Consider the following 13815-nt stretch of genomic DNA (forward strand, 5'->3'; position numbering starts at 1 on the left):
AAGAAGAAGAGTAATAGGTGGGTGCAAAGCGAGAGAGAGAGAGAGAGAAAGAAGGATGGAAGCAAGACGTGGTCCTGTTTCTTGTGACCATGCTTTGGGCCGTGCCGTTTCGCCTCACACGAAGTCACCATCACCGGGTCGATGTGCACGTGACACTTCCGTTAGTTTCACGTAGATTGATTTGTAGGATTCGATGAATCTACGACCATTCATTTTAGCTTAAACGTTTCGGATCGGTAGTTCCGATTTATATGATTAATACATCAATTATTGTATAGATAATTGATGTATTATCGATACAAATATTGATAATTGATTTGTGTGGTTAATACATCGGTCGATCAGCATAGATGTGAGAGGATATTTGAGATTGATTTGTAGGATTATATGAATCTATTATCATTAATTTGAGCTTAAACATTTTGGATCAGTAGCTTCGATTTATTTATGTGATTGATACATCAATTATATCTCAGATCAAGTTGCAACAAAGGTACAAGTAAATAAGGCTAGAGATATATTATAAGAAGAATCGAGTTGGATTCAAGTAGTCTAGTCTAGTAGTTTAGCCAATTATCACATCGAGTCAAGGCGTGAAGGGATTTGATCTACCTTGTCAACTCGTCGAACTAGATTAGATCACTTGCTTGACTTTACATCGTATCATCGTAAGTTAAATATTATTTTATTGATATTAATGGTTAAACGAGTCTACTATTATCGACTTAATTATTTTTGGATCAGTAGTGTGGTCAATTATCACACTAGACCAAATTATAATTATTTAATATACCACATCAGTTCAAAATGAGCGAGCAATAGGACGATGCCATATTAGTCGAATTGTTCTCCACTTATGATGAATGATAAATATGGAGCTAACTTGTTAAATCGATTATTGTCGACTTAAATATTTTGAGTTAATGATGTAGTTATTTATCGTATCAGATTGAGTATCTAATCCATCATATCGCCTAATCACAAGATTGATGACGGAGTTGAAGATGGCACATCATGAATATTAATGTTGTACTTTTAATGCTCAACCAACCGACGAGGGCTCATCTTTAGATTTGGAGACTCAATTAATGGTTGCTGAAGCATATCACTTTCAATGAGGCAGAGAGATTTCTAATCTCTGCTGTTTGCTTATGAGAGATGTCGAATTGTAATGGCAATGTCGGAGATGAGCATTGCATTGATGTTAATCTCCCAACTGATTGGTTCCACATTCATCTCACACTTTAATGATTTAAACATTTTTTTTTTTTTTTTTTGTATTTTGAACTTATGATCAATCTTCATTATCAATCCGACGTGACGAAATTGATCCGATCGGCCTCCTTTTTTTTCCAAGTAGTAAACTATTTCGTAGAAAAATTTATCTCAAACGTAAATAATAATAATAATAATAATCATCATATTTCATATCCCTTATCTCATTAATATAAAGAACTACGCTCAAACAAGTTTTGATTTCTCGTTGGGATCAAAGAAATGCTCTAATTTAGATGTTTAAAGCAAGTTGAGAGAGTTGCTATATATTATCAGTTTAATGAGAGAATATTCCCTTTTATGTACTAGGAAGATAAAGCAAGCATTGTTTAGTAGGTTTCGTGTGATTTTGGTAGCTGATGTGATGTGACATAATTCAATAAATTAAAATTAATGTGTCAAAATGTTGATTGACGAAATTAATGATCATATCATGACAAAAGTCACATCCATTCTTTATGAACATTTGCGACAGAGAAAAGGATTAAGAAAGAAGATCAATTCCACATGACCAAAGAAGAGTAACTGATTTGCTGAACTTTCTTGGAGAATCCACCCATGTCAATCAATTCCAAAATTCTTTGGAGAAAGATAGATATAATCTTAGGCATGCATACAACATCAAGTAAGACATCAAGAATTGTTTTGTCAAAAGCAAGCATTTGGGTTTGGTATGTCACCCAAAATGGATTAGCTTTTCCCTAAAGTCATCATCATCATCATCATCATCATCATCTTCTCTTGTTGATCTTTGAAGCATACCACAAATGCAAGAATTGGTGGCTTCCATCACCATTTGTCTATAGTATGTGAGCTAAGTTATTCCTTCACCACTTGCATTCTACTTGTGATCTCTCTCTCTCTCTCTCTCTCTCTCTCTCTCTCTCTCTCTCTCTCTCTCTCTCTCATACATGACACAAAAAATGAAGGGGAAATCTTGTATGAAAATTAGTTGAGGGCATTAGAGGTTTACAAAGGAGACTCATGTGATGTGTCTGTCCACAAGGCATCATTGCCATGGTTTGTTAATGCCCATCCTTTTAGGTTGCCAAAATCTAGAAGCCATTCCAAGCTCACCAACCAAGTCCCTTTCAATCAAACACTTCACAGTTTACTTGCCAGAGCTCGAGGGACTTGCAGAGAGAAGTCAGCAAGCAAAGAGAGGTTTTATGGAAGAGAAGGAAAAGTGCTCAAACTAAAGCAAACTTTTGCTCAACTTCTCCTCTGAATGTAGCTGAGAAGGAATCAGTAAGCAAGTCTTACTCACAAACAATGGCCAAAGCTCGGTTCTCCATTTTCCTCGACGATCGATCGATTGATTGCTTAAGAAGAATGTTACCAGCATCATCCAGCATTGCAGGACTAGAAGAAGACGAAGCTCTGAGAGCAACTTAATTCGACACAAGAGATGCTTCTTGTTCTTGACACTGTAACCTAGTAGAGACATGTCCAATGGAAACTGATCTCCTTGGTTGATCCTGAACATAATCAGAAATATTTCAGTTGATTTCCTCTGATGGTGAATGTCTCCCTTTTGATTTTTGTCTAGTCTTAGCTTTGATGTTTCTGATGATGTTTATACTATATATATATATATATATATATATTGATATTTTGTTCAATTTTTAGATAAGTAATTTGTTTCTGACAGATTGTGTATATTATTTATGCTTGAGACCAGTGGTAGCTGACATTTTTATATGGTTTGTCTCACAGTGTGAGCAATAAATGTGCCTCCTATGCGGTTTAATTTACTTGAAGTCATCTGCCAAGAAGTGGGGTTTATGAAACTTAATGCATTGATGCAAACAATGTACAACAAATTTGTAGAAAGATGGACCCCAATATCTATAAGATAGATACATAGATAGATCTTCCGACATCCATTTGAAGGAATCAAAGAGAATAATATTTTTTAGAAATGCTTCTTATTTTAAGATTTTTTTTTCTTCGTTATATTATATGAATATGAGTCTCTCCGATATAATTTAGGATCTCATCTTTTGTTTTCTTTAACTCGTGCCTTAGACTTGTCGTATCGTATTCACAACATTACATGTTTCAACACGTTTCGAGAATCGGTCGGTAGTGGATCGAGTCGAGTCGACAACTCTTGATGTGACATAGATCGATGATCGACTCGACACGATACTAAATTGGTTAATTTACTGTACTCATAGCTTGTTCTGTGTAGGAGGAAGAAATAAAGGGAGAAGAAGGGAGACAGGTAAGACAGAGAGACATTTCTTCTGGCTCTCGTTCCCTGCCGTCTTCCAAATCGATTTGGACTCAGGTACTTGGGACTCGGCATTGTTTTGGATGGCCACAACCTCTGAACATGGATGGCAATCGGCGTTGCAGGAGCAATCACTCACTCACTAATCCATTATGAACTTGGAGACTTGTGTCCGCTCCCTTCGCTTTCTCCAACATGGAAGGAAGCTTCCATCCTTTTATGACGCTGCTCTTCTCTTCCATCCCATCCACCTCTCTTTCCCTTCTCCGACGACCCGAGGATCGAGGGGCCACAAAGGGGTCTTACTATGGAATCAACACCAACCTCACCAACCCATAACAGGTCGGCACCAGCTTGCACTGCACTCCGATTCATTACTGGAAACAGTTCCTTCCCAAGTTGTCAAAGTGGATACCTTTTCTTTCGATGGTGGAGGTTTTTATTATTGTCGATGGACCCATAAGCCACCTACAAGTTTCGGCTATTTGCTCCTCGGAAGAGCAAAACATTAAAGAAAAAGTCCTGTGTCTGGTTTTTCTTACTTGTTCTTCCCTTTTCTCTCGCTTGCCTCCTTTTCTTTCACGAGGGTCGGACGCCGATGTAGAACAACACCTTACCTTGGAGTGAAAGATGAACCTGAAAGCAAATAAGAAGAGGCTGTGAAACCAACCGTACGATGTAGAGTAACTGTGGTGTTTAGTCTACAACTCGAAGCAGATCCGTATCTACAGATTTTAGTAAGCGAGTACAGTGGCTAGACAACGAATCGCTTGAAGGATAGAAGCATATTCATTGTGAGCTTGATTAGATTATGATATTTACTGCAAGCTGTGATGGGAGGGAGGGAGGAGTAAAAAACCACAAATCATCAACTCAGGTTATTGAACTCACATTAACTTCCTTCGGTAAATAAGGACAGTGGAATTAAGGTTGAACGATTGACTGTTATCATGATCCAGCTGGTGACAATGGTGGAAACATGCAATTTGGTAAGACCTCCCTTGCTGCTGCTGCTGCTGGCCACTCTCTACCGACCTGTGCTTGAGTTCCCAGGACAACAACCATCCATCTATCCATCCTCTGTGGGTCGGTGCCCATTCAACTAGTCTCAGGATTAATCCATCCATCCATCCATCCATCCATCCATTTGGTCCCCCACCGTGCTGTTTGTTTGTGCAGGAATGAGGCTTCCGAGAATTCAATGTGGGTCATATGGAGCTGATGTAGATTGTGTGATCATGGAGAGAGAGAGCTCAGTAAAATAACATGGACGACGACGACGACGACTCATTTATGGCCCTTTGCTTTCACCATTATGGCCATCATCAACTTCTACTAACAAGTAGTTGATATGGTGGTGGTGCCAATCAGGGATCACCGTATGCTTTCATATCTCTCTCTCTCTCTCTCTCTCTCCCGTCCATTATCAATCTCTGTACTATTCCTCCACCCTCTTTCTAGTACCATGATATATATATATATATACTACACCTCTTCCGAGTCCTCTACTATCAATCTCGGTACTCTTCCTCCACCCTCTTTCTAGTACCATGATAAATATATATATACTACACCTCTTCGAGTCCTCTACTATCAATCTCGGTACTCTTCCTCCACCCTCTTCGAGTACCATGGTATATACTATACTAGGGTCATGCATCATGTGTCATGTCGGGGCACCAGTAGATTATGTAAAAAACCCAACAAAACGATGTAAAATAAAGAAAGAACAATGAGCAGAACAATGTCATACCTCTTTTATCTTGTAATAATCTGGTGGTTTTATGGATTCACATGCTGCAAACAATTGGTCTCGCTTTCATCAATCTCTGGCTCGAGGCTGCAGACCTCAGCGGCACAAGAGGTAACAGGGACCGAAGAAGGAATGAGTTCACCTCAATACAATTCACAATGTTACATGTTAAAACCATATAGCAAATATGATATGATATGAGGCTACTTTTGGCCTAAAGTTCCAATTATATAATATCTACAAAAGAGTGTATGTATGTTCCATTATTTGCTCAGCTGCCACACGAATGGCAGTAGTAAAATGCTGCCAACAGATTTTTACAGCACCAAACAACCCTCTAACACTTCATGCGCATCTCACTCTTGAAATGATGCCAAAGAAATCCGGCAATCTCTTCATCAGCTGTAAATCATCACCCAGAATGTTGAGTGACCAAATTAGCCTGGCAGAATGCCAATCGACGATTCAAGCCATCACGAAAAGAGAACAGATGATGGTTGCTTGAAGCTGGAGCTGCTGGTCTTGGTCGAAGCTGCGGCGGGTCTGTCCTTGGTGCTAGAAGCGGTCACGATTGCCTCCGATGAGCTTGATTGGTTGCTCTCACCATGCTCGGGCCTCATCCATATCTTGATGTGCCCCTCCCGTGAGATTGTCACAATGGATTCCCTCGTAAATATCAACCCCGAGAGGGGGTCTGCGTGCGCACGATGAGCAACGAGAGGAGATATTTTAGGCACATCTCTCATGCTTGGCGCGGGTTGCAGGGAGCCCACAGGGTACACATTATCCCAGTGAGCAGAATGGCTTCCACTGCTGAAAGTAGGTGAACCACCAGGAGGACAGCAACGTAAGGGCACCACGATTTCATCCATTGCCAAGTCCCACAAAAGTAGTTGTGTGTCCTGCAAGCATGTATACAACAAAGGATCTTTAGCGAAAGAAATAAAAAAGCTCAAAAATCAACATCCAAATAGCTCAAGCACAAATTAAATTCAAATTTTCATGAACACACTAGATATTCCAATGACGTGTTAGATGGGCAGTAAGTGCCAAAGATTATAGTCTACGAGCACCTCCTCGTGACTGTTATTGCAATACTTTTCACCAAATCAACATTTAGGGCCATTGCCCTAAAGAAACCAGCTAGATTTTACTGAGTTATACCATACAGGCATACCAAAAACCATAAGCTTACAAAAAAAATCCAGAAAGGCATATATATGATCCGTAAATATCTTCATATTAAATGTATAAATAACTGCACCAACACAAGTTTACTAACCAATAGCAAAACCATGTCAGATGGGATATCAAAAACATCAAAAATCAAGTATAATGTTTCCAAAAACTCATCAAACCAACCAAATGATATAAATATCAGCATTAGTCCTGAAAAGATGGAACATAACAATAAGTTTCTGCCAGATAACAATGCCAACGGCAACAATATATAAACCCTTACACAGTTCAAAATAATAGAAAGTCCTAACCTCCACATTACCATAAACAACCTTTCAGTACCTAGACCAAATATGCTACACTAAATAGATAGATTGATATCAATTGCAGATCAAAGTCAATGAACTAGAAAGTTAAACATAAAACATTTTTTCTTACAAGGAGAGTCAACGAAAGCAAGCAACATATAACAGATAATTAGAAGCTTCAACAAAAAAGAAAGAAAACAAGGCTTCCAAGACTAGTTTATCAGTAAATCTGCGCAAACTCATAACCAGATTTTTGGGCAAATAAATAAAAGGTGGAGCATTGTTTATATGTTAGTACCTCACATAAAGGCAAGCATGTGAAAGAAACACAGACAGCAATCATATTTCAGAACTCCTCATGAGCTTATCTAGTTGGTTTCTGTAAAACAACGTTACCTGACCAACAGATCCAAAACGATACATGACATTATCTCCTGCTCCTTCTGAATTTGGTGCTGACCAATATGAATCAAAAGCAACTCCGCTTACCTGCCAATCAACTTACTAGTATACTTTAAGCGGATCAATAAATGTGATAAACATATTGGCATCTGATTTTATAATAGACTTACCCATGAATTATGCCCCTCACCCCAGGCTACTACCTTCCTATCCTCAGTACTCCAAACTTGCACTAGATCATCTTCTCCACCAGTCAATATATATTTTCCATCCGAACTAAAATATTTAATAGCAGTCCATTGTCAAATAGATTCTTCAAAAGAAACAAAGATTTGAACATATCCAAAAAGTTCATCAAATGCATACTGGTGAAAATGATAAACATAGTCTTAGAAAAATATTAAATGCACTAAAATCCTGGATAACAAAGCATGTACTTGGTAAAACAAATGCAGGCGGTAAAGGTAAGGATACCAATTTAAACAGGGGTACATGAAACAAAAGTGCACATGCATACATATACAACAAGATTATTGAAAAATTTTAAGAGTTCCACCAATTAAGGATCAAATGCTAAAAAGCTGATAGAGATGGCAGGAAACATGCAAGACAACAGGATAGAACACAACTGTAAGGAAAATGTTCTGTTTCTAGAAGTGAGACAAAAGGTAGGTAAGATCCAGAGAGTTAGGTGTTATATGAGCCAGAGGCAGCTAAGTAAAAGGATGGAAAAAAAAAAGGAACAACTACGACATAGAATAATTATGATTTGAAAATTATACAGAAATTGGGGAAAAATATCTACCAAGCATGAGAACTATATCGACTAGGATCTGTAGCTCAGCACATGTAAGAGTTAATCATAAGTTGAAAGTGATAATTTACATGGATAAATCAAAGATTACCTCCAAGTGCAACATAGCAAGGCACCATAATAGCTTTTCCCACCAAACTTTAGTTGCTCTTTTGCAAAATCAAATACCCTTAGATAACCTACAAGAGCAGACTATTTTAAGTTAATCTGGAAAAACCATATACCAAAGCTACAGCAGATGTTGCCATGAATTCAAGACAATCAAATGAATACCATCTCTACCAACAGCGGCCAAGGATGCTCCATCAGATGAAAAAGATAAACTATTTATCGAACCTTGGCAAATATGCCATCTAGCAATTGGATTGCTCTGCAAAAAAAAAAAAAAAAAAGAACTAATATAGAATTTAAAACAGAAATGATTTAAAAGAATGATCAGCAAATAATACTTTGGTGTCAAAGAACATCCAGTCAGAAAATGTAACAGAATCCTCAAGCCACAAAATGAAACTTAAGCACATCATAAGCATCAAAGATATGTATACTCAATAAGATAATAAATTATTTTGTCCTTAAAATTAAGCTTATATTAAACACAAGATCATGAGCATTTCACCCACACAAAAAATACAAAGTTTAACCACTTGTTTTTATCTTCACAACATTGACCACTTGTTTCCATCTTCACAATAAATCTTAAAGAGGAGTTCATTATGAACATGTCCATGTCAATAGATTAGCATGATAACTTGAGAAGTATCTACAATAGGACACTAAGTTTAGATCAAAACAATATTGAGCCAAACATCATGGAGGTAATCTGTGACGAAGCTTGTCTTGGAACTAATTTCTAACCTAATTTGACATTAAAGCATCATTCAATTGAATCCAAGCCAGCCAAGCATAGCTGAGCCAGAACTGGAACAACGCACACAAAGAAAGCATCAAGCAAATCCATATGGTAAAAGGGATATCAAACATCATGTCAACCTCACCAAAACTAATATGACAAACAACATATCCTGAACACAAGATGATAACGCACACAAAGGAAGCATATAAAACATTGAAAGATGTAATATCACGATACCTTACTTGACCGTGCATGTGTAACTGTAAATTGAGCTTGATCCTTGATAGCTGGAAAAGAGCTATCAGCAGTACCATCTTTGTTCTAAAGAGTAAAAATACCAGTCAGCTTTAATTTGAACACGAGGAAATAAAAATTAAATGAAACTAAGATAGGATCATAAGTTGCTAGTGACCAACCTTTTCATATATGTATATGTTTCCATCAGCATGACCAACAACAAATGTGCCTTCACTTTCCGGAACCCATGCAATACAAGTGCATTTACTGCAGAAACAACAAAGTTTCACTAATGGTAGGGGAACTGCAAATCAGGAAACAACCAACAGATCATAATACTCGATACAATTCAAGAAGACCCCAACCGACATCCCAGCCCCAGCTGACCCCAAACCCACCACAAGACATGAACAAAACAGAGGAATTAACCAAGAAAATAACATACAACATAAGAAAAGAACAAAACATAAAATAAAAGGTGCAATTTGTTTTCATCATCATTGATCAAGTTTGGAAAGAGAAACTCTTAATGATAGAGTAGTATCCGAGTTTAGTAATACTGTAATATATCCTTATTAAGAATCTAATAACTATTAGAGTATACAGTATACATTATAGATATTATTCAAGTTTAATGGTATATCCTGCTTAAGAATCTAATAACTACTCTAATATGCACCATAGATATCACTTCATGATTTAATAAAGTTGCATAAAGCATTAGTACCTCATTTGTGGAGTTAACCAAATAAGTAAAATGCATAGACATATGACTAGTTGATATAGGTTTATTAAGACGAAATGCATAAATAATAGCTCACTAATACCAGGTAGAAGTCCAACTCTACGAGTATTAAATCTTTTTTTTTTTCAAAGTTGACAACATGTACTAACCAATCCTATTAGATACCACATGGACTAACCAGTCTAATTAAAAACAGGTTTCATGTGCCAACATGTTGCAGATGAACCCATTAATGGTATGCAACTATGCACTAGCACACAACAAAAAATATTGCCTTTAGCATACAAGAAAAGATTGACATGTGAATCGGCATGCATCTACACAAGCATGGCATAGCACAATACAGCTTGATACTGTCCCATGCCAGCAAGTAATCTGTCACCACAACGGATGCTTTAATTCTAGGTCAATAATTTACTTAATATTAACTACTACGAATTCAAATATCAGTCAAAACCTCTAAAACTTGTTTTCTCTGCTTTTGTTCCAATGTAGAATTATGTGAAATCTTAAGCACATATTAGCAATGTTTATTCTCATTCAGGACAAGGAAAAGTACTAAAGCCTGGTCTTTTATTCTTCTTGCTCTAAAATCTCTGATCTAAATTATATTTTGAGAGTACCCTTTGACCAACATATCAGGCCCAAGTTCAGCTTCAAATAAGTGCTTCTGACTTCAAAAGCTTCATCTGATCCATGTTTCCTATTCTGATTGCTTCATGATTCACTTACAGCTTCAAGCCATACAATTTAGTGTTTTAAGCCCTATCAATATGTGCACAAGCTTCATCAAGAGAAGCTATATTTCAAAGCTTTTACCATATTCTTTGTCTAGATCTTCTATTGCAATTTCACAAGATAACATTCAACTCTATTTTAAAAGAACATGCATCATGGGCCACAGTCATGCCACCTCATTAACACAAAGGCAAGGATAAGTAATTTGGCAAATGCAGGATTTGACCCGAGGACCTAGTTATCAATAGTCAAGGTCCTTAGCAGTTATGAAGCTTAACCTAGAAGAGCATGTGCACTGACATACAATAGAACAGACTGCACCAAATTCATATACTTGTGTGACAACAACACATACCATTGACCTATGACACATTTGCCTTAAATACATGTATCAACTTCATTTATTTTCTCAGTCTAGAAATAGTAACAAGCTGCATGATTCATAGAATTCTCAAAAAAAAAAAAAAAAAAAAACTCCACATAGTTGCATAGACACCTCTTTCTGTTCATATTCATAATTACTATAAAATCCTAATCCAAACCATAAATGTTTTCCTAAGAACACGGAGGCTATAAGTATGCCCCAAGCTTTATATATATATATATATATATATATACACACACACACATATATATATACACACACACACACACACACACACACACACACACACATATATATATATATATATATATATATATATATATATATATATATACACACACATATATATATATATCACTATTCATTTCTGGATCATAGGAACTAACAAATTCAAAAAGTCAATGCAGGGAATATAAGTGATAAGTTACTGCTATATAAAGCACCATCAACCACCCCAGAAGTAGGCATGCATGTTGGACCATCTCATGTAAAAAGAAAGGTACAAAGCCAATAAAAATATAAATGAAAAGTTATAGAATAATTAGAAGGAAATTGATCATCAAGATCATACGCATGGTCAGAGAGTAAGACGTGCCTATTACTAGTGGTGCCATCTTTGTTATAATGCTGAGCCGCTAGTAGCTTTCTCCCTGGATCTTGTAGTTGTTGCCTTAATGACACTGAGTAGACTAGAACACATGTATGTTGATATTATTTGGCAGAATAAAGATCCAACATCCTAACAAGCAAAGTACAAAAACGAGAAATTAATTTGTGTCCGATATATGTGTGGGCTGACCATCTCCAGAGTGCAGACCAATGAGGAAATCATGTCCATCCTTTGCGTCCGAATCAAAGGCATGACAAACCGGATTCGAGTTGCTGAAATGGATGGACTTGATAGGATCCTGAAACAGTTTAAATCACCAGACACGATTACATCTCGTACAACAAATTCAGCAAACTAAAAGAACTCTAATCCCCACTAGATGATAAACCTTGTCCTGAGAATTGAGGTCACTGATGAAAAGAGTATCCGCTGAGTTGAAGATAAGATATGACCCCTTGCCGTCATAATTAGCCACCGCTTGTGAGTTTCCTGATCCGGTGGAGACTCCTAGAGAACCCCCAATCCTGCTGGTCCCTGAGACCGTCCGACTCGTTCCATTACCACCAACAAAACTGAGCGCTCGGCTGCCGTTCCCAGCGCCGAGCAGCCTAGCCGCTGCAGACCTCACTCCGCTGGAGCTAGGGGTCGACGGCGTCGCCAAGGGCTGGTTCGTCGGTTTCTCCTTGAGATAGGCGACGGTCAACTACCAAAAGAAGCAACAATAGCAGTAGGCAAGAGAGAAGAATCATAACCCTAAGGCCAAAAAAAGGCGCACCTGGGAGACGGCCTTGCCGTGAGAATAGTGCAAGACGGCGGCGGGGTGGGTCTTCTCGTACTGGAGCTTGTAGCGGCCCTCCGGGGTCTTGAAGTAGGTCTTAAGGCCTGGCGACTGGGAGTTGATGGCCGTCGACTGAGAGGACATGATCGGAGAATTATCGATTCCGAGATTACTCCAATGGCGGCCGAGCGATCATTCCTCCGCCCAGCCCTCTCTTCCCCTCCTCTTCCTCTTCCAAATTGGAGGAGATCAAAGAGAGAAAGCGAGAGACGGAGCTAGGGTTAGGGTTTCCGGAAGCGGCCGCGCCGAGTTCGCTCGCTTCAGTTCTCCCCTTTCGATCTCTTCTGCGATCGCAACGGCGGCTTCGAGGAGAAAGGAGAGGGAGGGGAGGATGAATCGGGGGGAGTGAGAGGAAAGACAAAGAGAGATAGAGGGCGAGACGAACAATGAAAACTAAGAAGGGGGGACGGGATATCGGGGCCGTCCGATCGATCCAGACCGTCCAATTGTTGGACTTGGGAGGAGATGACGAAAATGCACGGTGGAGATGGATGGACGAGGCGGTTGGGTCGAACAACAACAGCGTCAGAGATCAAAAGCCCGAGTGGTCGTTCACGAAGAGTCAACCGGCTCGATAAAAAGATGGTGGGGTTTGGATCCGAATCATAGCCGTTAAATGGAAGCTGATGGGATCGGACGGTCACTGATCGTTTTGTTGAGATTGGCCTCCATCAGATTCCTTGCATCGAGATTTTGAAATAATTAAAATATTAAATGACTATTTAAACCCATTATCCTATTAGATTAGGATACTTCTGATGGCCCTTTTTCTCTCTTTTGGGATCATTTATATTTGTATGTCTTTTGAAATTATCTTGGAATCAATTAAAGATATGTAGATATATTGTTAACAGTTGATGGCTACATTTTAATAATTAAAAATATTTATATTAACTCTACTGTTTATATTATTTAAGATATTTTATTTTTGTTAACATATTTAATATATAATAACAATATTGTCTTAAGAAGTTGGGTGCTAATGTATGCCATCTGGGCCAATTATATATATATATATAAGCTCCTGTCCTCTAAACATAATTGAGATTTCCTGTCCTCTAAACAATTGTTAATCAAAGCCCAAAGAAACCTTAGCAGAAAGGCTGCCTGAGCCAAGTGCATGCTATATGCTACAAGGAAAGCCTCACCCTTCTCTGCTCACATTAAAGGCAGATCTCTTCCTTCATTGAATGCAGTGCCAGGGATTCTTCTCGGTTCTCTCACCTGATCATCCTCCAAATGACTCTTCTGAGGAGTCTCCACTTCTGGGCACTGATAAGAAAGATAACCACAGCTCAAATTGCAAAAGGAGTATACTAAAATCTGGGTTTCATTTGTCTCGAGTTGAGTTGGAAGTCCAAATCATCAGCCACCTGCATCAGTGCTTGCATTTAATGTTTACTCATCCAATCTCATTCCATGTAACACAAGAAACTGGTGAT

General features: G+C 38.2%; 1 protein-coding gene across 1 annotated transcript; it reads right to left on the minus strand.

The window, feature by feature from the left end:
* Positions 1–5450: 5450 nt before the first annotated feature.
* Positions 5451–12758, minus strand: LOC103976547 (probable catabolite repression protein creC). The gene is made up of 11 exons (XM_009391787.3): positions 12311–12758; positions 11924–12238; positions 11725–11833; positions 11521–11614; positions 9237–9324; positions 9058–9141; positions 8241–8337; positions 8059–8146; positions 7324–7429; positions 7148–7240; positions 5451–6166 (listed from the first exon to the last, which is right to left on the minus strand). Exons 1-11 carry the CDS (start codon positions 12455–12457, stop codon positions 5738–5740), a joined length of 1650 nt encoding a protein of 549 aa, XP_009390062.2. The 5' UTR covers positions 12458–12758; the 3' UTR covers positions 5451–5737.
* Between the last annotated feature and the right edge of the window lie 1057 nt (positions 12759–13815).

This window comes from Musa acuminata, chromosome BXJ1-2 (genome assembly GCF_036884655.1).
Source record: "Musa acuminata AAA Group cultivar baxijiao chromosome BXJ1-2, Cavendish_Baxijiao_AAA, whole genome shotgun sequence".
NCBI lineage: Eukaryota > Viridiplantae > Streptophyta > Magnoliopsida > Zingiberales > Musaceae > Musa > Musa acuminata.

Bases quoted from the DNA above. Each gene is read 5' to 3' on its own strand.
- LOC103976547 (XM_009391787.3), bottom strand. From the start codon at position 12,457: ATGTCCTCTCAGTCGACGGCCATCAACTCCCAGTCGCCAGGCCTTAAG. The intron at 9,325-11,520 runs GCACGTCTTACT...TTGTTTCTGCAG, and splicing joins GATGGCACCACTAGTAATAG to TAAATGCACTTGTATTGCAT. The intron at 8,147-8,240 runs GTATTCATTTGA...CTGCTCTTGTAG, and splicing joins GGCCGCTGTTGGTAGAGATG to GTTATCTAAGGGTATTTGAT.